The following is a 27,065-nucleotide window of genomic DNA, read 5'->3' as shown; positions in this document are numbered from 1 at the left end:
TTTTCTTTGTACCATTTGAGTGAGTGGTATAAAAAATATCGGAAACCACAATTCATTCACTGTATTTGAATGAAGCTATTTATCATGCCAAGGATCCATAGACCACGAAGCCTTAGCATGAAAAAACATTGTGTCTACAATCACAAGGTCATGTGACACAGAGACCCTTGCATCAAGGTATAGATTGTCACTTACAGGGTCTTAGCAGTGTATGAAAGGCTCGATTTTACAAAGCTTTTGTAGCACAACGACTGCTGAACCACCTATAGTGTGACACAAACTTACAACAATTGTACCACTTTGATCACTTTCTGAAACAGGGCCCTGGATGAGACAATATATACTTTGGAGCTATTTGCTCTGTATTATCACTTAAACTGGAAACATCACAATGTTTGTGAGTACCCACACACTGATCTCCCCTTCCTAACAGACTTGTTCCAGGCTGTTTGTATGAAGTGAAAATATTCTTTGAAACCAAACAAACAAGTTATGATCTTGCACCCTTAACATCAAATATATAACACATTTCTTCTTAATACACGATTACTAGTATACCATTACTATCCAACGGCAAACTAAAGATCATCATATATTTTCAGGTCACATCTATCTTCATCAAATTAATCACAAGGAATCAGAACTAAGAATCCTATAAAAATGTACACCAAATAGGTAAACCAGAATTAAATGTATTTTGTTTCACATTTTCACAAAAAATAACACTATACCACTGGATATCAATACTGAATTATGAAAAGGAAAAATGTTTTTGTCTTGAAAACACATTAAAATGAAATATTGAACAATATCACTTCAGCCAACAGAGGATCCTTGGTCTTGGACCAAGCAACCTTGTCTAGGCATCAAACCTGGCCATTTAGAATATGCCAATTTAGGATCAGACAAACCATCGCAAACACCAACCTTCAACTAACAAGATGGCAGAGGAAAGATGTCACCAACAAGTGGTTCATCAACTTTCATCAACCAGTGTGGCCAACATACCTCCACATTTATGATAAGAGGGACATTTTATGATAGGTACGGGTAAAAAGCTATTCTGCCCCTGACTGACCAGGGTCACATAAAAATGAGGCACTTCTCTAAGATGATGTCTGAACGAACAACATAGATATATCTGTGTTTGTATGTACATGGTTTTCTTTGACTTCCTGTGCCTTGACAAAGTCTGATGACGAGGCACCATAGCAAATACATTACATCTGAAAACAATCAACAATGCTTGATATGTGATCGTCACATATAACACAGTGGAGTTACCATAATAAATACACATAGCTTCATGTAACATCGACAACATACGAAATATAGGCTTAACTCATCTTCATGCATTTGTGGATTTTCGAAGGCTGACAGAATGGCAGAAGGGATGATAGGATTGTCCGAAATACAAAATATGTACGCTTAACAAGACCTGCTGATACATAAATGGAACCATTTATCCATTAAAATAAAGGTTGAGAACACAAAACCCAAAGTCCCACATCGTTCTATATCACAGAACAAGATGGTAAATGTGTATATGGGGTAGGAAAATAACACTGCACAAAAGTAACAAGTTCGTTTCTTTCGACCTTCAACGATCAAAGAAATAGAACTCCTCAGAGTTATATCGTTACTTGCAAACAAATGGCAACATACAACTGAAATCTAAATGCAAAAAGAATTCTGTGATGTGTTTGTAAAAGGCAAAATACTGCTTTTTGTGTTCTAGCATTTTCTAATGTTATGTCTGTTCCACTGTTTTTCTACTGTTTTAAAAATAAAACCTAAATCTCAATCATTCTGAACAACAGGATTAGGAAAACATTCCGCTAAGCTTTGATAACTTCGCACAAGGCCTTGATAGAGATCCACAGCAAGCCTCCAACTTCACAGTTGACAGAAATAACAAGAAAATTGGCAGCCGTCAGCTCACCTCCATTACCGACCAACAAAATTCTAGGCGAGGTAGCACCTTCAGAACGCAAGACAACACTCTCTCAGTTGATTGGATAAGGGTTTGGCTTGTTTGATCGGTGGAATCGCTTGTTGACCGCCATGCTTACTATCATGTCTTGTCGTTCTTCTCGCTCGGCAATGCGCTTGGTTTTGCAAACTTTTCTGGGCTGGGTCTGGGTTTCTGAAAATGATGATAGAGAGGTCAGTATTGAGCCTAACAATGCTTTTGTATGACCTCATATGATCTCATTAACTTTTTGTTTGCATATTCAATATCCTTACTCATTTTGTTCCAGTCTTTTAGATATCTTATACGCCAATGAGGGCACACTTCCTGTTTATAATTCTGCATAAGCTGCTGTTTAAGGTGAATCTGTATTTGTTCATGTGCAGGATGTGGTATATATTCACAATATACATGATTAAATAATAATACTGAGATACTGGATGTAAACAGCAGTTGTCCAGCTCTGCTCTTAAAAATTCTTCTTTATAACAAGGTGACTCAACCTTGAAGTGATGCAGTTTGTAAGTCTACCATGTGGTTTGGTGTTTTGAAGACAAACCAACAATTATAATCAATGAAATCTGGGTTTCAAACACACAAGGTGTATAAACCATGCATATAGGCATGGCACCGAGTGCAAGGGACAAATCATAACAGTGAACTAGGATCTCAAACCACAATCACCACTCGCTGGCATACCTAAGGGATGCAACTCTGCAAACAAGCTGCTGTGCCCAGTCAAACCGACACAACAAGTACCTGTAATTATTAGCTGCCCTCACTGAATATACTGAAAACCATAACTGCGTGAGTATCTTCATGATGGTAGTTTAATCATGTGTACATCTGCTTCTTGTCAGGTTTTGATGATATTTGATTCACAGTATGACAGTGACTGGGATAATTTATCTGCATAGTTTCCGTAACCAAGGAATCATGAAAATGTCTTTATTCTACTTCTGGAATAAAGAGGTTTGATGGATTTAAAGTGTTTCATAAATATATATGTTATCTAAATAATCCATTATCACCTATAAGTGCATCAGTTTAAATGAAACATTTACAAAAGGCATTCTGTCACAGCAGCAAAGCTGGATGTTTTACAGTGGGATATTTAGGAAGGGAATTAAAGCAGCCAGTGAGAGAGATGCATGCCACAATACTAAACAATGCCACAATGGAGCTGACAACGATGAAGCACAGAAACTCACATGGATGTTAGGATTAACCATAGGCATGCTGCTGAACACTGGTGGTGATGTGCCTGGGAGGAACGCTGGTAGGGCTGTCACAGGTGCCGCTGCCACCGACCCAGTGTGTTGGCCTGACTGATGACCTGGGGCGTGGCCAGGTGGGTGTGAGGGAGGGTGGAAAGGCTGACCTGGCAAACTGCGTCTCATCGGACTTGGGGGACTTTTAGCTACAAACGTCAAACCTGGCAGCAGAACAACACAATGTGTGATGATGGGTGAATGAGTGAGCACACCAGCAAAATACAAAAAGGAGGAGTACAGAAGGTTCAGGAGGAGGAGGCAGACGTGTATGGCCCATAGGATATGAGAAGGGTGAGTAAGATATGAATGGCAGATTGTTAGAAAAAGGGGAGGATGGAGAAGATGAGAGGAGGAGTGTGGATAAAGAGTAATGAGAAGGCGTGGAAGACAAGAGTTAGCAAGAAGAAAGGGGAGGATGTAGAAGATGAGAGGATGAGTCTGGATAAGGAGTAATGAGAAGGCGTGGAAGACCAGAGTTAGCAAGAAGAAAGGGGAGGAGGAAGAAGATGAGGGGAATGAGACTTAGCATGGAGTAGGGGAAGAGGAAGAGATATGGGGGATGAGAGTTGTCATGGAAAAAAGGAGGAGAGAAAACATGAGGGGGTCGAGAGTTAGCAAGGAGAAGCTGAAGAGCAGGAAGAAGAAGAAGAGGAGAAGTATTGGCTCAAGCTGGAATATCTATCCTTTCAAGTGCACAGGTCCACAAATTCAGACCTTAATAAGTACACATAAGTAAGATTTGCAAAAGGGTCAACCACAAGAAATAACCAAAAACAGAAAAACTAAATAATCTTAGAAGAATTTGTTAGGAGCAATATTACAGCTACATTCAGTCAGCCTGCAAATAACTGAGTCTGTATCAGGCAGGTGTTTGATGCTATGACCAATACTGCTCAGTACACAATCCCCAGGGCTCTTATTCTCGAGACGTTTGTAGCCCTAAGAATTCGCAACTTTGATCATAGCCAATGTGTTGAGAATGGGCTTAAGAAGTTTGTAAGGCTACGAATGTTTCGAGAAAAGCTAGCCAGGTCAAGGCTTTGAGCCACCCAATACCTGATGACTCTTACTGTAAGCGAGGGGTATCCACAAAATCCCCACTGTTTAGTAGTGGTTAACAATTTCAAAAACATTTTTATCAATCTGAAACAGAATATCTATTGATAAAGGTCAGACTATCAAGGATGATGGTTACACTTTACTTTCACAAGGAGACATGGTCAAAGCTTTACTTGAGGAAACATTTGACACAAGTAAAGCAAGGCTGGGGCTGTAGGCGCTGCTTACTGACATATGGATTAGGTGTTGTCGATGCCTGAATCACACAGGTACGCCAGTGATTGTGGTCATATCATGCAAGCAAGATTAAGCACATCCAGCCAGCAAACAGTACTCATAGCAAACAATGGTCAGTTTCTATACACACTGCCAGGGACAACCAATGTGATGTGTGAAAACCACATTCAGGATCATTTCACTTATATATGTACATGCATTGTGTGTCCATGTGTGTGTGTGCATGTGTGTGTGTGTGTGTGTGTGTGTGTGCGCGAGTGTGTGTGAGTGCGTGTGCGTGTGTGTGTACGTACATACGTACGTATGTGAGAGTATGACTGCTTGTACTTGGATAGTCCACTGAGATACCCTGCCACAGCAGAACTTGGATACCCAATGTATATACATTACACTGACTCAGGGTCAGTCAGCCCTTGATATAACCCCTCGGTGTTCAATGCCAGACACAGAACAATGTGTTTTATCTCATATTTTTAAGTGAAAGGTGACATGACAACTTAACAACCAGTCTTCATCTCAGCGGGAAGATGCCTTCGATTGATTGTGATGAAATAATAGTCATAAATATCTGATAATATAGGCCAGAATTTATCTACTGTGGTGATGATAAAACCTCTGGGATTTTCGAAGCTCTCTTAGCACTAAGATAACCGTAAGTTAATGTTAATGTATGGCATGTACGACTATCTTAGCACAACGAGAGCTTAGAAAATCTAGACCTTCACTCTGAAACCTATGCTTTCCTGGTGACAGTAGAAAGTATGTGGGCTTGCCAACATACACAGTTGTGAGCACACTAAGATACCTACCAGGTGACAGTGGTCTGGCTGTGGTATTGGAGGAGGCATAGGGTATAGGACTAGAAACTGTACGGGGACGGACTGTGTGACCAGACATATCATGCTGTTTGCTCATCTCGTTAAAGTGCCTGAAAATATGAAACACTTCAGTTACATGGGTTGAAATATAACTCCTATGCAAGACAGCCCTTTATTCAGAAAAAAAAGAGTAATTTTTAAAAAGTAGTTAAGTCTACAAGCAAACTGAAAAATGGTAGGTTTAATATCACCCAACGAACATCATTTCTAAAGAATGTGGCCAAATACCTTTCCATGAATCATCCATGATAATGTAATTTTCTGAATAAAATTGATATTTTATACTTATCCTGACTCATGCTAATTGCTTATCTCCTCTTCCCTGGCGAAGGTAGAGGAACACCTGAAATCCCTTGCAGTTCCCTTCTAGAAAGAAGCGGATGTAAAATACACTCACCCATGTGTAACCTCCCTTTTCCCGTGCTCTAGGCCACATGACCGGCCATGCTTGTTACTCTCTCCTTGTATATCGACCAACACGCGAATATAGGAATTCAGCGTGCCTGTGCGGTGTGGCTGGGAGGGCTTTTGTCATGAGTGAGGATAAGTATAAAATATTGATTTTATTCAGAAAATTACATATTTTTCCTTATCCTAACTCATGCTAATTGCTTACAGAATCCGACAGAAACAGCGGTGGGTCAGGCCACGCTGGATTCTGCTGGCTGTCAAAAATACGTTCAGTAATTCCCTCCCCCCACCCAACCCCCCCACCCTAAACGGGAACTTGTAATGGCGATATTGTATGGTCCTGCTCTTCTAATATTCATTGTAAATTCTGGGGGAACTAGAGTCCTGCTAGTTTCTGATGCAACTAACATCAAGATATTGAAATGAAGACTGGTTGTGACCCTTCTTCATGTACAAGTATCTATATTATGAGTACAGGGTCCTAATCACTCATGCTAGTCTGTTGAAGACGCATGCATGGGCTTTCCACCATTATACTCCGCAGAACGTCTGGCTTCCACAAGTAACATGATAAAACAGGTGAGTGAACTCAATGTCTTTGGGGAACTGTTATTTGCTGAGCAACGACAAGTTGCCCAAACTGCTGAATGCCAGAGACGTCCTCCGTGGCCATGTCTCGTAGATAATGGTTGGCAAACACCATGTTTGACTTCCAAAAGCAGCCCTCCATTATAGTTGATAGCGAGCAATTCCCATGTAGCACTAGTGTAGAGGCCAAAGCTCTAACTTCATGTGAGTTGGAAGCTCATGAAGGATGCAATCCTGCTGCTTTATAGGCCCTCAATATAACAGCTCTGATCCACGCTGAGATAGTGTTTCGGGACACCTCCGTAGTTGTCTCAGTGGATATAAGGATAAACAGACGGTTGAACCGTTGCCTTCTAGACTTAGTACGTGCGATGTATATCTTCAAGGCTCTCAATGGACATAACAATAAATCTTATGTATCCTGTGGTCCTAATATTGAAGATAATGCCGGTATGTGAAATTGTCTATCCGGTTGACCTGGCAATTGATTTTTCGCAATAAAATCCCATCGTAAGCCCTGGCTTGTTGTTGATTATTTGTATTAAAACTTGTGAGGTTTAAGTCTAGAGCATGAATTTCTGACATTTGTGCAGCTGTAGCCAAGGCAACTAAAAATAGCGTCTTCTGAGTTAGCAGTGCGATTGAGGTCTGATCAAGCGGTTCGTACGCATCACTTGTGAGATGATGAAGAATGATGTTTAGATCCCATGCTGGAGCTCTAAATCTACGCTGTTCATCTTCCAACCTGAAAGACCGTAGTAAGGCAAGTAACTCAGGTACTTTAGTCAGTTTGGTTCCTGTTTCCATGGTGACGACTGAGCTAAGAGCTGCTAAATATGTAGATAATGTAGAACCTTTCAGACCTCTGGACTGTCGTAGGTGACATAGATATTCTGCTATCTGCGGATATGTAGCCTTCATCGCCGTGAAACCTTTCTTCTTGTTGTATGTCTCAAACCGCTTCCATTTGTCATCATAAAGGGTGCGAGTAGATTTCCGTAAGGCTAAAGTAACTGCTTTAGCTGCTTTTGCCGAGTATCCTCAGTGTTTTAAACAGTTTTTAATACGCTCCACACGTGAAGTCGGAATACAGATGGGTTTCCGTGCACCTGTTTCATGTGTGGGTGAACGAGAAGATTTTCCCAATCTGGTAGTTGTAGTACTGGTTGTCCTAACTCTTCTATGAGTGTTGGAAACCAATGTCTCGCTGGCCAATAGGCGCGACCAAAGTCAGTTGTAGCCTCTTGGTCTGTTTTATTTTCTCGGTGACTTTTGGTAGCAGCACTGGAGGGGGAAATGTGAATCCGTTTAGTCCTTCCCATGGGATGCTGAGGGTGTCTGTTGTCCAGGCTAACAGATCTGGTAGTGGTGATACAAACGTTGTTGTCTGTTGAACCTTGTTGCAAGTAAGTCTATTTGCGGCGATCCGAATGTCTGGCAGATTAGTTGAAACGGCTCCCGATGCAGCATCCACTCTGTTGGTGATGGACGAAGAGGACGAGACAAGGCATCTGCCATAATGTTGCAAGCTCCTGGTATGTGACATGCTTTTATTTAGAGATTTACACTGTCGACTAGATCGAAAAGTTGAAATGTCAGGTGTAGAAGAGATGGTGATCTTGTTGACCCCTATTTGTTTATGTAAAAGGCCACTGTTGAGTTGTCTGTATCATCAGTAGTTTTTCTTTGAATATTGTCGCCCAGTGATGGATTGCATGAATGACCGTTTTCATCTCCAACTGGTTGATATGAAGAGTTTGCTCTCCTTTGGTTCACATCTCTGCTGCTACTTCGTTGTTTAGATGGGCGCCCCATCCTTGCATCGATGTAGAGAGGGTTGCTGAATGCCGGCTATATCATATAAGTTCCTGTGTGAACATTCGATCAGTGAGTCCACCAAAGTCAAAAAGGCTTCAGGTTGTCTGGGAGCGGTATCTGATCTCTGTTGTTGAGATGAAGATTCAAGAATCGTAACAGACGCAGCTGTATTCTTCCTCTTCTGGTCAAGTCTTGTGGTGACGTGAGGAGACCCAATAGATACTGCCATTGTCAAAATGTCAGTGGAGAGATTAGAGCTTGCTTTATCATGTCTTGAATCTTGGCCCATCGGTTCTCTGGGACGACAATCTGATCCGATGTTGTGATGAAACGAATCCTGAGGATATTGAGATCTCGTTGAGGTTCTAACTCCGACTTCATGTGGTTTACTAACCACAGTAGTTGTTAGTAGCCTGATGGTGAAATCCAACTGTAGTTTGAGTTCACTTTTCTCTTGATACGCTTGTATGCCGTTGTCCAGATAAAAGGCACTGCATAACCCCCTCCTGTGTAGATAGTTGACTATGGGCTTGGTTACCCGTGTAAACAGTCACGAAGCCGAAGATATTCCAAACGGTAGGACCTTCCATTGGTAGTGTTGACCATTGAAAAGGAAGTGCAGATATTTCCTGGACTCTCAATGTATCGGGATGGGCAGGTATGCATTGATGCTGGCGAGATAATCTCCTGGACGAATAAGGAGTCTTAGCTGAGGCATATGTACCATCTTGAAACCCTCTGGTTTTTGAAGGAAGTTCTTGTATATATACCTTAATGTTGTATATAAGCTGAAATTTCTCTTTGAAATTCTTCTAGGGTACCAGGAAGATTGGGGAATAGAAACCGGGCATCAGACTCTGTCGCTCTATAACTTCTACTGCTCCTTTCTTTAACAATGTTGCTATGGCGTCAGTCAACTTGTCCAGTTGTTGCGTTGCATAGATAAAACGAGTTGGTGTTTTTGTGAGTGGTGGAATAGTTCCCATTGAGATCTTGTAGTCCTCTCTCAGAATTTTCATGACATAGTCGTCTTTGAGGATTCTCCAGTAAAGTTGAAGACGTCCACCCACTTGAGATGGTTGTACTGGAACGGCTGGGGGTGGAAGACTCCAGTCGTTCCGAACCTGATCTTCAATAACGTCCTTTCTCCCCACCCTAGACATTTTCCTGGAATCTGGGGGAGCTTGTTTCCTCCACGGGAGCTACGAAAAGAAGATGTCCTCTCTTCACGCCTATTGAACTTTATATCTCATGCTCTTTGAACCCTTGAAAACTTGGACTTAAGGGTGTAACGCTGATTAGTCTGCTTAAGTACTGATGTCAGAGTGTCAATAGACTTGATCATCATAACTTCTCTGGAGTCCTGAGCAACCGTCCTAGCTACCGCTTCAATCTATCCATCGAAAAGAGTAGGTGCTGCCCATGGAACTTAATACAAAGGCTGGGTAAAGTTCTCAACCGATGACATTGTAGATAGGAGACCTTGTCGATGAAGTAAATTCAATCCCGCCATAGTAGACGCTAAGTGATCGGCCATAAATCGCTGATCCTTCTTCTGAGCTACCAATGCTGACAGGATCATTCTTTCCTCTTCATTATACGGATTACTGAACTTTGCAATGAGTTTCGTTGATGGCTCTTGAATGAGCCAGTCCAAAGAAAGTATGCCTCGTAGTGGTGTCGAGCTGTGCAAGCCCCTTCTCATCTACCTTGTAAGATTTATTGTGGGCTGGACTGATGATCTTATAAGCTTCATGACATATTTATGACAAATTTGATAAAATATAATGCATCATCCTCAATATATCCAGGGTATACGTTCCGATAAGTCTCCACTATACCCTGAACGCATCTACGGCTCTGCCTGATAAAGTTATTACCTCCCTTGACTGTCTTTTGATCCAGTCAGGTGTCTACGCTGGGAAGTTGAGCGAACCAATCACAACTCACTTTCGTTTTTTGAATTATCTAACCGATTATACTTGTCAACAGAAACCATCCAGAGGTTCTCTGGAAGGGGTAGAACGCTTTCTTGCATATGTTGTTTTAAAGTTTCGGACATGTCAATTTGTTTGTATGATTTCCCTAAAATCTGGGACGCACTGCGAGCAAACCTTTGCAGTTGCAACCGCTACCTTTGTTGACACTGGCAAGTTCAGTTATAACAGCGGCCTAGCTGATTGGCTACTGTGAGAAGGCGTAGTCAGCAAAGGGAGGTAATAAATATATCGGGCAGAGCCGTACATGCGTCCAGGGTAAAGTGGAGACTTATCGGAACGTATACCCTGGAGATAATGAGGATGATAATGCATATACAAATCCAAATACTGAATACGAGCAGAATTTAGTTTAAAGACCAAAATAAAGAAAGAACTTAGCGCCGTATTTGGATCCTCAGGTACCTCCAGCCGCTCATGTTGGGCAATAAGGAGAGAGTAACAAGTATGGCCAGTCACCTGGCCTAGAGCGCGGGAAAAGGAAGGCTACACATGGGTGAGTGTATTTTACGTCCGCTTCTTTCTAGAAGGGAACTTCACAGGATTTCAGGTGTACCACTAGCTTCGCCAGGGAAGAGGAGATAAGCAATTAGTATGAGTCAGGATAAGGAAAGATTTTCAGATACATCATGGTAACCCGTAGAAAGTCTAGTATGAGACAGGGTCACCGACGACACAAGAAATATACCCTCGCAATGGGTCAATGTGAGTCACAAATAGTAACCATAAAATACACCAAAGACAAGTTTTACAAACAGCATGAAATCATGACTTATTCTGCCCAGAACTCTGTTTCACAAAGCTCTCCTGAGTCTAAGATCTTGTAACTTTCCTCATAGCATTCCTACCTCCTATACTGTAACACTCACTTAGGAAAGTTGTAGTGCTACGAGAGCGTTGTGAAAAAGGACCATGGATCTTAAACTGGTCTGTTCAAGTGAATCATTCAGACCAAATAATAACATGTTCTGACTAAACTATTTGAGTAACTTCTGCAGTATTACAATTGGTGTCTGCGAGCAGTCTTCAACTCTGGCAGCTGAACTTAGTCTTACCTCTCATCATCCATCTCAAGACTGGACTCGCTCTCTGACAGATGGCGGCAGAGACTCTCTCTTCTCTCCATCTCCAGCTGAAGACGGCGCTGCAATCGCAGGTTCTCCTCACGGATGTGGCGTTCCTCCTGGGCATACTGAGCCATCTTCTCCTCATCTGAAACACAAACCGTCACAATATTAGGAGACACACTAGCATCATGTTACACGGAGAGGCACACTGTATCAGTGTCATAAGCAGACACTCTTCATACCAAGAGGTGACAAATGGCTGGTGGAACAGCACCGACACTTACTTCAGGTGCATCTCAGCACAGCATACTACGAGTCGAGAGGCGGCTGGCGCAGTTCCACCAGCTGTTTGTCACCCTTCAGTGTGAATTGTGATAACAGAACAGTGTTAAGTGATAGTTTCTTAAACAACTTTTTCTGTGATTGATGTTAAAGCCTCAGATTTCAGATCATCTTGAGCATCGAAGTTTCAGGAACATGTGTCTCATATATGTTTAGTGCACTTCGAGTTATTTAATCATTCAGCGTTCTCATTTGAACTCAAATGGACTGTACGCCCACGCACTGGACAACAAAGGGTTGCCCTGACATCAAACTTTAAGGTTCTGCTTGCTGCTATGAATACGCATTTTTACATGGAGGATGTGTCTCTGTTGGTGTGCATACTCACGTTCTGACAAGGCCTGTCGAAGCTGGTTCTTCAGTCTGTTGGTCTCCCCGCGGAGATTCTCAATGTGCTGCATCAGGTTATGTGCCGTGTCACCGTTGTTCATATCTCGTGGTGATGGCGGCGCCGAGACAGGCTGGTCCAACTTCTCCTGTAGTAACCTGTATCAGATCCACAATGCTGCTTATTCCTTCTGACTATTGAAAACATCTTGACAATGTTTTGGAAATTCATTTTCAAAACAGTCACTTCATACTTATAACAGTTGAAAACAAACAATATGACATTATGAAATTATTTGATAAATGTGAACTCTTATCATTCAAAAAAGCTATTGGATTTAAATGTAAAGATCATACAATGGGCAGACATATTTGTAACTGACTCTAGGCAAACAAGACAATGCTGAACTGCTATGATTAAACATGATTAAGCGTCACACAAAACACAACTATGAACTGACCGCTTTTCAGCCTCCAGTTTATCCATCTTCTTCCACAGCCGATTGACCAATGACTCTTGTTCCTGTTCAAGGGCATTCTCCAACTCTACCTTCTCCCTACGCAACTACAGCAGAGAGAAATCATAATGACAAAAAATACAACATATTACATATCACCCATTCTCTTCCCACAGAGGTTACGTGTCATATCCGCCAAGAAACCTCTGTTCTAACACATCCATATTCCCCACTTCTCATACAAAACTAGAGGCAAAAAATACCCAAAAAAACAAGAGTCATCAGAAGATGACATATCCCCCGGCCCCCACATATTTGAAATGACAAATCAACTGACAGTTATTGATGTTTTCTTAGATTAAGTTTGAATCATTTCCATGGAAGTCATGAAAAATATAAATGCCATATATCTGTAAACAGCAAAAGGCACTACTTTAAGATCTGTCTCTTATATCTGCCAAGATCTGAAAACCAAGAAAATAATAAATCACAAAAACCTGTAAATAGCGAAAGGCACCACTTTGGGGTCTGCCACACATATCTACCAAGTTTCGCAGAAAAATATTGAACGTTTTCTGAGTTCTGCTCCGGAAACGAAGTCCACCCCACCATTAGACTAACACCAAAATGTTCCATGGAAAAGCAAAAGAAATAAAAATGACAAAACTCTGTAAATAGCAAAAGGCACATCTATAGGTTGAGATTATTATATCTATCAAGTTTGGTCTAAAAATATTGAACAGTTTCTGAGTTCTGCTTCGGAAACAAAATGATTATGGACAAGCGGACGGACGGATTAGGCGTTGAATATATCCCCATTACATATGCCGGGAGGATATAAATTGCAATGTGAGTTATCTCTCTTCTTTCAGTCAAATCAGAACACATGCTGAATCGACTTAGAAGATTCAACTTGACTAATACAAACAAATGTGGGGCAACAAATATCCCTTCTCTGCTCCTCGTGTTGATAGGACACACAAGACATTTAATGGTTAGCTTGTCCACTGTCAAAGAGGGCGACTGAGACACCATGGACTTGATGTAAGGTCTGAAGTTTGGACAGTTATCTGGGCAACACTTCAAGCTACTGACCTGTTCTAGGGTCTGCTGTTTGGACACTGTGTCTGCCTCCAGTTTTTCAATCTTCCTCATCAGTTTGTTGATCTGGTATTCCTGCTCCTTCTCCAGCGTCTGTTCTAACTCAATCTTCTCCTGCCTCAACTGCAACAACAATGCACACAGGTGTCAACTACAACAACAACAACAACAACACACTACACCCACAGTAAGGGTTAGACCTAAGCTACTATCACTGAATGGTGGCATATCTTAGAAAAAAAAATCTTACAAAATTATTTCATTGCCATATTTCATTTACTATAGCGTCGGTTACACAATTTTCATATCAATAATCACTAGTAATGATTCCCATTGATGATATCTCTGATTATTCATTTTTCAGCCAGTCCTACCTATATGGAGGACATAGCCACTTCAATGTCTCAACAAAATGTTATTCTGCATATCTCACTGTGGTTTCAAATTTCAATGCCACTGATTGTTCTCTTGGCTGTCTAAATAGTATGTGGTAACAGAATAACAAGCAAAAAGATCCAGTCAACATCGGGTCTATCAGTTTTTGCAACATGCTTTGGTATTACAATTTTAGAAGGCAATTCAAAATTTTGTTTTGAAGAGCTTGAACTATGAAAATTGTTTGGGGAATATTTGAGCATTAAAGAATGACACTAAGGATGAGAAATAAATACAAAGTGTTTTTTAGCAATTTTCAACCTGACAACACCACTATCTTTGAAAAACAATACATTAAAAAAAACTCACATCACAGATTGCCAACATGAAAACAGTGATTAGTTTTCTTTAGTTTATTCTATTGTTTAAGAAAACTACAATAACGTTATAAAGAGAATGGTTTCAAGTTGGTTTAAGCAGCACTTCAGTACACAGAGCTGTTATTCCCACTTGGTTCAGAGCAACCCTGTAACTATAATCAGACACCCACACAGTCAAATGGATTTGGAAACTCATTGCTGTTGAAACTGGAGAGCTTTGTAGCTGGTTACCATGGTTACAACTGGATCTGATATACATTTAAGAGTGAACGTTCATCAAGATGACAAAATGCAATAAATCTGGTGAAGAAATATTACCAACTGACTCCAATTCGAGGTTTTGTTTTAAAAATCCCACATCACCAATATGAAGACACACAACAACCACCGATAACACAATTAGTAAATTTGTCACATCAATATACAGCCAAGTGATGACAACTTCTATCAAGAAAAATAATAACATTCTTATGACTTAAGGAGAGCAAAATTGGTCTATTCCCTAGGTCTATGAATTTTTAGATAATTACAGTAAAATGTTTCTATGGAGGGGAAGTATTGCATTTTTCATAGGTCCATTGACAGGACTATTAGCATCAAAGTATCTTTCATGATGATAAATTTCATTTGGAATCAGTATCACAATTTGTTGTTTATTACACCACTCAATATCACCGATTCAAATGACAGACATGAATTTACTGACATTTATCTAAAATTCATGATTTAAGGATATTTATTATAATTTACTGATGACATATTGACGTCTTCTAATGAGTAGGAACAAGAGTATCTCTGTGATAAGCGTCCGTATCCTTCAGGATATAGCTTAACATATTGTTTCCTTGGCAGCATGTCTTGGACTTGACCTTTGCAACTTGAGTTTGACATAAACGTCAAGTGTTACTGCATACCAGGAGGAGTTACGTCTAGCCTTCAACTCAAGCAGCAAATACAAACAATAACTAAAACTAAGAGCTACAGAGAGTTAAGTAAAACATCATATTTGCCCTTGTTACAGAACCATAAAGCTCAAACTAAACACACCTCTCATTTGGTAGATTTCTATCTTTCAATAACCTTAATGGAGAAAAGTATATTCTTGTTTACCCTTGACTTATTATACTGAACACTGAAAGTTTAAAAAAAAAAAAAAATGAATAAATAACTGAAATCTCATAAAAGTAAGCGTTCATGTTTGTCTATACCTGAGATACATCTTAGCTACCTGCACCACTATAGACACATCTGCATGAGGTATCTGTACAGATATTATCTGAGGTATATCTTAGCTAGCAGCACCGCTAAAGACCCACTTGCATGAGGTACTTGGACATACTTTACCTGAGGTACATCTTAGCTACCTGCACCACTAGGCACCCACCTGCATGAGGTACCTGTACATACTTTACCTAAGGTACATCAAAGCTACCTGCACCACTAGACACCCACTGCATGAGATACCTGTAGAAACTCTACCTGAGGTACATCTTATCTACCTGGACTACTAGAGACCCACCTGCATGAGCTTCCTGGACAGATCGTTAGTCAGGTACTCCTCCTCCTGTTCGTAGTTCATGGCCAGCGTCTCCTTCTCCTTCTTGAGAGACTGGATCTTCTTTAGCAGCGTGTTGCTGATAAACTCTTCCTCTTGTTCAGCTTTGGCTTGCTGCAAACACAACACACAGCATCAGAATTAGAGCTGTCATCAATGCCATTTCGCTCCAGGGCTAGAGACTGGTAGTCATACCATAGAAGTCACTTAGAAAGACTAGTGTAGCTCCTGATTTTACTTGCATTGTTGGTTTTCCGCATTGCATAAAATTTATGCAGCAATATGGTCGATGGCCTGTCCAGACCTGACAATCCTGTGATCAACAGCATGATCATTAAACTAAAGAAATTGGCCAGTGTGGGCCACATAATCCAATGATCAACAGCATGAACATTAATCCATGCAACTGGCATGCCTAGACCAGGAAATTCAGTGATCAACAGCATAAGCATTGATCTATGCAATTGGCATGTCTGGACCAGCAATCTAGTGATCAACAACATGAGCACTGATCAATGCAATTGGCATGTATGGACAATTTAGTGATCAACAGCATGAATATCAATCCAGTGTTTGACACCATTAGAAACAATGCTTGCCATCAAGGTACAATGACAAGGGATCAGTCAAGGCATTAGTTTGATCCCTCTGGCAACAGAGGTGTCTCTACCACAACCTATCAAAACCAGGCATACATACATCTATCATACTTTTCAAAAGCACTTAGAGATACAAAGGTCTTTGATTGTTTGTGAAACAGCACTACATCACCAGACTTTGATACCCCAATAAATAAACACTTTTCACCTTTTGCATATTAAGAAGCGACAACACAGGTGTAAACATACCTTGGTATATGTGTAAGTTTTTGTAACAACTGATCAGTATAATATATTTGTTGACTTAGTAACAAATGTAACATGTCATATTTGGGAGTACAGCTTAAGTAAATAACAGATTGTACTACCTTTAGTTTACTGGCTTTATTGGGTTGTGTACTAGAAAATGAAAAAGTAAATTTGTAACAACTATTGTATATAGTCTATATAGTCTATTGCAACATACTATAGCAATCGTCTATTACGACAAACTCCTTGAATTGTCTCAATTGAAGTCATTTCCCAAATGAATGTATGATTTATATGAAATAAAAAACAGGAGTCATTAGCAGATGACATATCCCCCAGCCCCCAATTATTTGAAAGGACAAATCATCTGACAGTTACTTGAACTATATATCTCTATATATCTATGGTTTATATGAAGTAAACACATAGTTGAAGAAGTTTCAGTCTCTTTTAACAACTGACAAAAAACTTGAAACACATGAAGCTGCAAGTCTGCATCCAAACAGCCTGTAATTTCTCTATATATTATTTAAACTACTTTAAAACTATTGATAATCATACATACTATCGATGCACCAACAGTTTTTCGTTTCTACCACTGATTAATTGCTATTGGTGACTCAACAACTGCAATCCATCCACAGTTTGAAGCATCGATACCACACACTATAAAACACACAGCATATTGTCATGTTGCTGGGATGCATACCACAATGTATCCTAAAACAGTTCTATCAAGCAGACTTTGATCCAGCCATTGATTTCACCACAACACAAAAACATGCAGTTTCAGAAGCTCTACACTGTGTTTGTCAACTGTTTTAACTAATCTCAAGGCCACCTAGCCCCATGCCTACAGCACTATATGTATTGTAAATTAACACATGGTTGGTGAAAAGAACACCATGGAGGATGAGTGCTGTGGTGGCTGAAATGACCTTGGTGATGGGCAAAACAAGGCTAAATTTCCAACAGCCAGCTTCATCTGGTGTCACTTTACCCCATACACAATGCATTATACCATCTCTCTGCCATACAGATCAAGCATGACTAATGTCTTCTAAACAATTTCATCAAATCAGTCAGACACATTATTTCACTATATTTTGTCATACATTTATCTTGCGAGTCAATCAAACTGGTCATAATAGATCATTTCACCATAATTTATCACATAGTTTATCAACTATCATGTATTTATCATATACCTTCATCAAATCCATCATACGTGTCATTTCACCGTATTTGTCATACATTTGTAGTGTAACTGCATAAAAATAAGTCATACATATCACCTAATACCCAAGGCACATCTTCTGTCACATCATATGCGAGACGCCTATAGCACCACTGAACCACTTATTTGCCACTACCATTTTATCATTCCTGAGATTTACTGCTGATGTCTTTTCACCCAATAATGTAGTATCATATATATGATATATCCTTGAGTCGGTGTTACATTACATTAGTTCATTACAACCGATCAATCATTGAAAATACTTTTTTAACATCTTCTATCAAATGTTCCTGATTATGTTTGTGAATGGGCACAAAATAAAGAAAAGGCGTAGTTTTTTCAGGGTTTCTGCAAATCACTCAAAATAGTACGTCAGGCAGATAAATTTCCTTCGATCTTTTAGATAATTTCAGTCATGACTTGAAACGAATTGGTAGTGCTTAAGAAATGTACAGTCAAAATCAACCTTGTGAAAAATATTGTTAATGAAAACAAGTGTTCCAGAATTGTTTATGAGAAAACATGATCGATTGTGGTCATAGACGGCAACCAATCTTCGATTGTTTCAATATATTCCACCATTCACCATACAAGACATACATTCTAGCATAACTTCATAACAAATGCGAAACAGTGACAGTCATTCTTGTTTATGGCTTTGCATCCATGTGAGGAATTGAACCGGTAAGAGAATACTTTAAATACAATACTACCCCTCCATTTATTATGTATCCACCTGAGTTGTCACATGACAGTGTGATGATTTTTTAGTCTGCTTTTAACCAAATATCTCTAATTCCTTTATCATGTTTTATTCATGGTATTAAGCATAGGTAAAAAATGTTGATCATCCATTAGTAGTTATCCCACAGAGATCTTTACCTAACAGGTGAAACATGATATGTATAGCAAAGGATAAAGGAAACTGTTGTCCCATTTATCATAAAGTTGATAAACTAGTAAAAACCTTATTGCTCTTCATTTATGCATGCACAGGATTATTAAACTGCTCATGAATACTACCTATCTTGGACTCGGTATAATGGCACCCTGTGGAACACAAGATAACATGACCCTTAGAACCTGGAATAACAGTTCTATCTGGGGTTCAGTATGACATATGGGGCATGGAATAACAGAACTCTCTGAGCCTAGTATGACATAAAGGTCTTTATAAGACATGAAACTCTCTGGTGCTTGGTATGACATATAGGAAATGGAATAACTCTGCTACCCAGGCCTTAGGATGACATATTGGATAAGAAATAACAGAAATCTCTGGTGCTTAGTATGACATATTGGATCTGGTATAACAATACTCTCTGGGGCTTAGTATGACATCTAGGAGCTGGAATAACAATACTCTCTGGGGCTAAGTTTGACATCTAGGAACTAGAACAACAATACTCTCTGGGGCTTAGTATGACATCTAGGAAATTAAATAACAATACTCTCTGGGGTTTAGTATGATACATAGGACAAAACAAAATAAATAAATGTAATTTAGTCTCAATTAGTTAGTCCAACATCCTCATAAATCCGACAATTTGCTGTGCAATGGATGATGTTGGATAAACAAGACTTAACTGTACTCTGGGCAACATCGCTCAATGTTTCATTACTTGTACATTCATACCTCAACTAGATCGTTTACTTAAATCAGTAGTGCTTCTCTTCTGTCCCATAAAAGTCTACAACACACCTGGATAAACCGAGTCCATGGTACAGAGACAGAAACACAAACTTGTCACTAAAAATAATTTACATACGGAACTACTGTTCTTACAGTGGTACTGAACATGCTGAATTGTTAGTGTAAATATTGCAATAAAACTGCCTCATGACATGCAAACAAAATATTAATCCAGGGAACATACTGTTATTATCACTAATGTTTTATCACTAAAGTCAATATCATGTTACAAAATTTTCAAGAAGCACTCAATCAAAAGATTTTTGGTGAGTGAGTATAATTTTATGTTACTTTCAGCAATATTCCACCAATATCATGACAAGGGACACCAGAAATGGGCTTCACACATTGGGAATTGAATCCGTGTCTTCTGCATGATGAGCAAAGGCCTTAACCACTGGACTACCCTCACAGCCCCAAAAATTGTTGGTGTGTTAGCCTGTAAATATCAATCATAAAAAAAGTAGTAGAGATTATTTAAATCTTGTACATGAGAAACTGAGTGAACTTGGTTTAATATAATCAAGCTTTTGATCCATGTTCCAAGTTCTGTAGCTGTCAGTGTTTAATCTGACGCATAAACATCTACTGCTGGTTTTGTTTGTAGATATACTGAAATGAGAAACATCATGAATATATGTATTTTGATACCACAAAAATAACTTAATAGTTATATCAGAGAACCTAAAATATTTATAGACACTAAAGCAAGTATATTGATTGTATTTCACATTGGTATATTAATGATGTTTTGAACAAGTACTTTGGTACATGTACCACCTGAATGTACATCTTAACAACATGCAGTGTGGTACTTCTTGTAATAGCAACATGTTGTAGGAACACGTAACGAAGGCTCACTTTATGCAACAAAACTTATTATGTACATATTACACTGATGAAGGCAGTCACAATAATTAAAGCATAGCTTTTGATGACTAAGACCTCAAACATTTCCCTTCACATGACTCCTTGAGGCTTTGACACATACATAGTAGTAGCATGATAGACATGTGAGAAAAATCATGAGCCATCAACTGGTTAATGTTTCATCATATCCGTGTTGATGAATCATTGTCATTTGCAAACAAATGCATTCTCAGTCTCTTGAGGCAAACAGGGATTACCCAGACCTACTCAGACACATTTGGCTCATGTTTGGCCCCAATACTGTAGCCCTTGTCTGTACAAAATTCCCAAATGGAAATTAAACATTTCCCATTTCAAGTATGTACATTGTCACAACTAATCTGGCTTCCTTGAGTTGACTCCTGTTCCACTGAAAACAGAACACGGATAGAAAAGGCTTAATTTTACAGCACAGTAATGAATGCACTTTTACAATGCAATGAAAAAAAGTACCTGAAAAAAACTGAAATTGAACTTGCAAAGAAAGGTTTTCTGTAAAATAAAATAAAATAAAACATTAAATATTTCTGCTAAGGGCACAAAGTGTGGAATTTTAGATAAATCCCTGGGCAAACAGTGTTAGAGATTTGTACCTTGCCAAAAGAAGAAAAAACATGAGAATGCAGAAGCTATTGTGAACAAGCATCCAGCTATGCACATTGAGAGTAGAATCAGTTGGCTGATGCATATGGTATCCCAAGGGGTTTAGAAATTTATGACTTTTTGAAGGGTTTTTACCCTTGCATTATTCACTGCAATTCGGAATAGTGAATTTGTAGTTGGAACATTGCAGCACTACCTTACTTGCTAATCAACAGGGTTCAAAATAATTTTACATCATGAGTAGAATGTACACCTTATTTTTTCAATATTATAAGAGAACTGGGAATAGTTTGAGTGCTGAATGTAATCTAATGGCATGTAAGTAATCTCGTGTTTCATTTCATATATGCACCACAATATTGCTACTCTTGTGTAAACAGATCAGTCAACAATAAAGCAATACTTTTTCAGGTAAATATGTCAGTAAATGATTATAAGACCCTACACAATTGCTGTGGTGCGTATCTGCTAGGTTTTCTGCTTTTTTCCTACCGTATTGGGTGTATTTTTTCATCTGTACACATGCCAATACGGCCCCTATCTGGAGCCTTGCTAATCAAGTTTATCAATATCGCAGATGATTTATAATGGTGCTGTGAGTGAGTATGGTTTTAATTTCCCTTTTATCATATATAAAACACATACTTCACACATTGTACATATGAGGAATTAAACCAACAACTTCTGTATTGGATGCCTAAACTACTGGGCTACCTATGTACTGTGCTGATTGAAGGTTGTGATGTATAAGCAGTATGAGCATAGCTTAGCTCTGGGATTTATACTGAAGACAGAATAGTTTTGTCAGCTACATTTGAAAAAAGTCAATTGTTATTTCTGACAGAGCCAAACAACATTTTTCATCAGTGTATTCACACAACACATCCAGCAAGCTAGATTTTCAAACTAAGACAAATTCTTTTGTTCAAGATTTTCAGCAGCAACAGAAAACAACTCTTGATAGCTTTTCACTGGTATTTGTTTGGTGACCATATGTAAACCTGAGTTTAACCAGAGGTTAAGCGGTTAACATTATAAGAAACCTTATCAACATAATAGCACCTACCTCTATTATTGTCCGTACAATGACCGTACAAAACATGTATAAACCATTACTGTTACAAACAGCTATTTTAACATCTACGTTCTCATAAACATGGAAAACTATTGAATAGTAGCATGTTTGGGTTGTTGGTTCCGTTATATAATGTAGTTATTGTAGTCCTCTGTCATCTACTGCTTGTCATATCCTAAATATTTCACACATTTGTGAATCACTCATCCTTCTGACCTTTAACTTGGTTTCAAGGTCAAGGTTTAAAAAGACAAAAAGAAAGAAAAAGGTTTCAATGAGATATTTTGCACAGGTGTACCTTTTCATGAACCTCTGTATTGCCGATTTAGGATACATGACCAGACACATGACTGTATACAATAACACTGAACACAGATTGTGATAAATAGGGCAAGGACTCTGTGACAACTGTCTTCACTAAGAACAGTGGAAGTATCGAGTAGGTTTAGCTTCATGCCACTTTTACCAACATTCTTGCCGTATGGCATGGGTCACCAGAAATGAGCTTCACGCACTGTGCCCATCGGGGAATTGAACCTGGTCCTTTAGCATGACAAGCAAATGCTTTAACCACCAGACTACCCCAGGGGAGCACCCACTGGTCAGCTGACACTGCAATTAAACAGAATGACTAAAAACACATCCAACACATGGAGCTCCAGATAAGACTTAGCTCATATGGGTACTGTACCCACCGTTTTAAACCCTTTTGTGTATCTAACATTTTAAACTCGTAATTGGTCTGCACAAATTACTTTTTTCAATGTGTAATTGCAAATATTCCATGCATATTTCACCCAGATACACAGGTTATCTGAGCCTCTGCCACTCATATTTAATTAACTTCATTTAATTACACCAACCATGGCTTAAGAACATGTATGAAATACTGAAAGGGAGATATTTTATCATTCCTTTTTAAACTGTACAACATGTCATTCTTGTATATAACTGAATGATTGTATCAATGCATGACATCATGAAACAATATGCATACCAAGGCTTCCCTAATATGACAGTTTCCTTGAAAACACTCAAGTCTGTGCATATATCTTGATGTATTTGGTTTTTCGATACTTAAACAACAGTAGTTGTTCATGAACATACGACTGCCATATAGTTGGAATATTGCCGAGTGTGGCATTAAACAACAAACCTTCTCATCTCAAAATGATATCTTAAAACACAAGCCACCATCTGAGTGAATGAGAGTTAAGGCTTCACACATTCTACCCATGTCAGAAAACTAACCCAGGACTTCGCTGGGACTAGGCTAACCCACCACCCATCCACCAATTATGTATATATATGTTATGGTGAGATAATGAAATCAGTCATTTCATAAAATGACTAGGAGGATCAGCCATCAAAATTGATGACCCTCTTAGTCATTTTATGAAATGACTGAAATTTTAATGACTGTAATGTATTTAATTTTAATTAGAATTATGACTTTTAAACCTACATTCAACTCTTAAAAGCAGAGGATCATGATGACTTAAAAATTGAAATGACTGGGCATAACCCTGCTGATCAGTGCTCTGAAGAACAGAGATGAATTCAACCTGAGATTGTCTGTGGTTTAGTGTTTTCCATCACCTCTGTAAACTTCAACTGAAATTCCATGTGGAAACAGAAAATAGAATTGGTTTATATATCCAGCAGTAAAGGCTTACAGCCCTGAAAATAATCATTCCACTCTGAATATGTTTTATGAACTTTCAGTTTCATGAAAAAGACAAAACGTGTTATAGCCTTTAGCAGAAGGATATTTGAAGAGGAAAAAGACTGATTCGTCTAACCCATGTTGTAAATGTAATTATTCTGCTGTTTCCTCGCAAAAGGAAATAGCAATCTAATGTTGAATATAACATGAGCATGCAATGACTGAGTGAGTGTGTTTAGTTTTATGCCGCACTCAGCAATATTCCAGCTATATGGCGGTGGTATGTAAATAATCGAGTCTGGACCAGACAATCCAGTGACCAACAACATGCACAATTGGTAACTGATGACGTGTCAACCAAGTTAGCGAGTCTGACCACCTGATTACGTTAGTAACCTTTTCGACAAGCATGTGTTGCTGAAGGCCTATTTTACCCCAGGACTTTCACGGGTCAAGGATGCAATACAGTTTCATACAGTTTGAAAACACAAAAATTCAAATTTTATAACCATTATGAAACATGTCATAATTCAAACTGAGTACATTTTTACACAAGATAACTGTTTCATCAACTATAGACTTCTGTATTCACCTTTTCTCTCTCTGTAAAACTGAACCGGTCATTTTGACATGGGATGGGAAAGAGAAAACATAATGCTGTTTAATGGTTAAGGCATCTGGTCAACAATCACTCAAACAAAAAACACACCAACCAAACATGTCATAGGTTGGAAAGAAACTTGAAAAGACCTTGAATGTGGGACAATTATCTTGTAACACCCAGCTACTGAGAAACATTTCATTCATACTCTCCGTCAACCAATGAACATCATGAATCAGTTTAATATCAACTAATGTACAAAGAGACCTTGAATAGAAAGATGCATGGAACAAAGGAAGCTATTTACACAGTCCACACAGACAGGATGATACCTGGGAGTATTTTCAGATCGATTTTACATTTCCATTGATAAAAACATTGGTATATCATGTATGTAAGCCTAACATCAGTGACTATTTAGCGACTTATTATTTAAGTATTGGGGATGTTAATAAAAGCCATTGATAATATAGCCTGCCACAAGGTTAGTTTTGTGGATATTTTGTTTTCTTAGTTGTCAGTGTCATAAGGCAACTATATACTTGATCGTCTTATCTCATGTTGGAAATATGTTCAGTTCTGGCAATAATGTAGCTGTAATGAAGTTCTGCAATCAAGGAATCACTGAAACAAATCATGCTGACAATGTATGCGGTGATTTGAAAATGTTCACTGTCATTCAGGTATGACAGACCCACTATCTCAGTTCCACTAAATAACTGAAATCAGCTGAATCCAGTATACATGAGGGCAATCCACAATATACACATCAACAGAGAAAGGTTGCAAGAAAAGGAATGCAAAGTCATGTATAAGTTATGGAGAGTAATGATACAATCTTTTTCATCTTTCATATGTAACTATTATGTTTCTCCTGAAAGACAATGCAATCAAAAAGATGTACATCAACAATTTCAGTTTTGACAAGAACTTATATCTCTGGAACACTAAGAACCTGCATGATCTTTGTGTTTATTAGTTTCTTAATGTAAAAATATTTGAGTTATATGTGTGAATAGTTTGACAATAACTGAGTTTAAACTGTTATTGTGAGCAATGGTTTGCCCCATCTGTCATGCTGGCACAGTATCAACAGTCCTCGAAATTGACAACCCTTATCTGTTTAGAAAGGATGTGGAATGCAGGACAGTGAAAAAAAGAAAAACAAGCAAACATGTATCATTGTTGAACAGTTGATTAGCCCTTAATCACAACATTCGGCAAACTGCCCTTCTCCAAATGATATTTTGCTGGCAATTACTGAAATACTGAAAAAGAAAATATCTATGATATATATGTAACCATTAATGAATATTTTAGATGATCCTTTGCTACAAACTGGCACAGCAATGGTAACAGATAGACCTCACTATGTCAGCTGTCTAGAAAGATTTAAGATTTAGGCAGACCATAACTTTACAAAACAAAACCTATGATATAAACATGGAAATGGTGAGAAATAATCCATGATGTTGTTTCTAGCTATCATTGGCACGACTTAGTCAAAGGCTGATATTAGACATTGAATGTGGCAATAGGAATCCTGTGTCACCAACATCCATATTGGTTGACATTGAAGACAGTATCTCCAAACTGGTATGTCTGACACTGGAAACAACACTAATCCCCTGGCTTCAAGCATGGGTATTCACTACTGAAAACGAACTACATATCAGCTTGACATAACAAAGTATTTTCCGGCCATGTGTGAGACATGTGTGAACAGATGGTGATTGCTTTTGAAGATTCAGTAACCAGAATATATTGAGTTTCAATTGCTCAAACACAATGACAATGGTTCCAGACATCTGGAATTATTACATGGCAACATGGCAATCAAATTCTATAGCTGTCTTCTTATCATTTTTCAAATATCGTGAGAAAAATAAATATTAGTCATGTTTCTAAACACAGACATTTGACTCACAATGTTCACGCTTGCTTTTCTCAATTCACGATTTTCCTCTTGTAACGATTTGCATTTTAGCTTGTAGGTTTCCAACTCCATCTTCAAGACTCTGTTTTCCTGACCTAGGGATTCTATTCTCTTTTGCAGTTGTTCCATCTGTGCTGGTGACGGTGGTTTCATCGTAGGGCCCCCGTCAATGGAGCTTGTGTCGCTCTCCAACTCACTAGCACTGTCCGCCATTGTGATCGACAAAGATCAACAAGCGTGACTACCTAGCCGCCACTACGACGACATATATCAATACAATTTTCAATCTATACGACTAATACCAACGTTGAATTTCAACACAAGAACACAACGGTTCGAATTTTTGTTGATTAATCGACTCCATGGATAATGCAGCGACGTGATACATCTGTCAATAAAATAAATTGACCTTGCGCTGGGTCATGACCCGAGAGGTCATTGGCATGGAAAGGGATCCCTCAAGTATTTCGAACGCACGTCTAAAATTTAAACAATATGATTTAAATTGATACAATGTTGAAGTACACCTAACATTTTATATGAGATACAAAATAAGTTTAGTAATATTCTGTTGAGACACTAGGAAATTACTGCAGAGTCTCAATCAGAAAAAAATATTGAACAATAACTACTCCTAAAACCCGGAAATTAGTTG

General features: G+C 38.8%; 1 protein-coding gene and 1 pseudogene across 1 annotated transcript; both read right to left on the bottom strand.

Annotated features, from left to right (window-relative positions):
- LOC137284788 (coiled-coil domain-containing protein 6-like) lies at nucleotides 1-26,850 on the bottom strand. The gene is made up of 9 exons (XM_067816767.1): nucleotides 26,402-26,850; nucleotides 15,804-15,953; nucleotides 13,524-13,652; nucleotides 12,432-12,535; nucleotides 11,972-12,129; nucleotides 11,290-11,446; nucleotides 5,352-5,470; nucleotides 3,184-3,407; nucleotides 1-2,146 (listed from the first exon to the last, which is right to left on the bottom strand). The coding sequence occupies exons 1-9, from the start codon at nucleotides 26,621-26,623 to the stop codon at nucleotides 2,075-2,077; spliced, it is 1,335 nt and encodes a 444-aa protein (XP_067672868.1). The 5' UTR covers nucleotides 26,624-26,850; the 3' UTR covers nucleotides 1-2,074.
- On the bottom strand, nucleotides 6,637-7,741 carry LOC137283237 (uncharacterized; annotated as a pseudogene).
- Nucleotides 26,851-27,065: the final 215 nt, after the last annotated feature.

This window comes from Haliotis asinina, chromosome 5, assembly GCF_037392515.1.
Source record: "Haliotis asinina isolate JCU_RB_2024 chromosome 5, JCU_Hal_asi_v2, whole genome shotgun sequence".
NCBI classification, from domain to species: Eukaryota; Metazoa; Mollusca; class Gastropoda; order Lepetellida; family Haliotidae; genus Haliotis; species Haliotis asinina.
The sequence above is the reverse complement of the archived record's forward strand: the minus strand, read 5'-3'. Positions and strand labels throughout refer to the sequence as shown.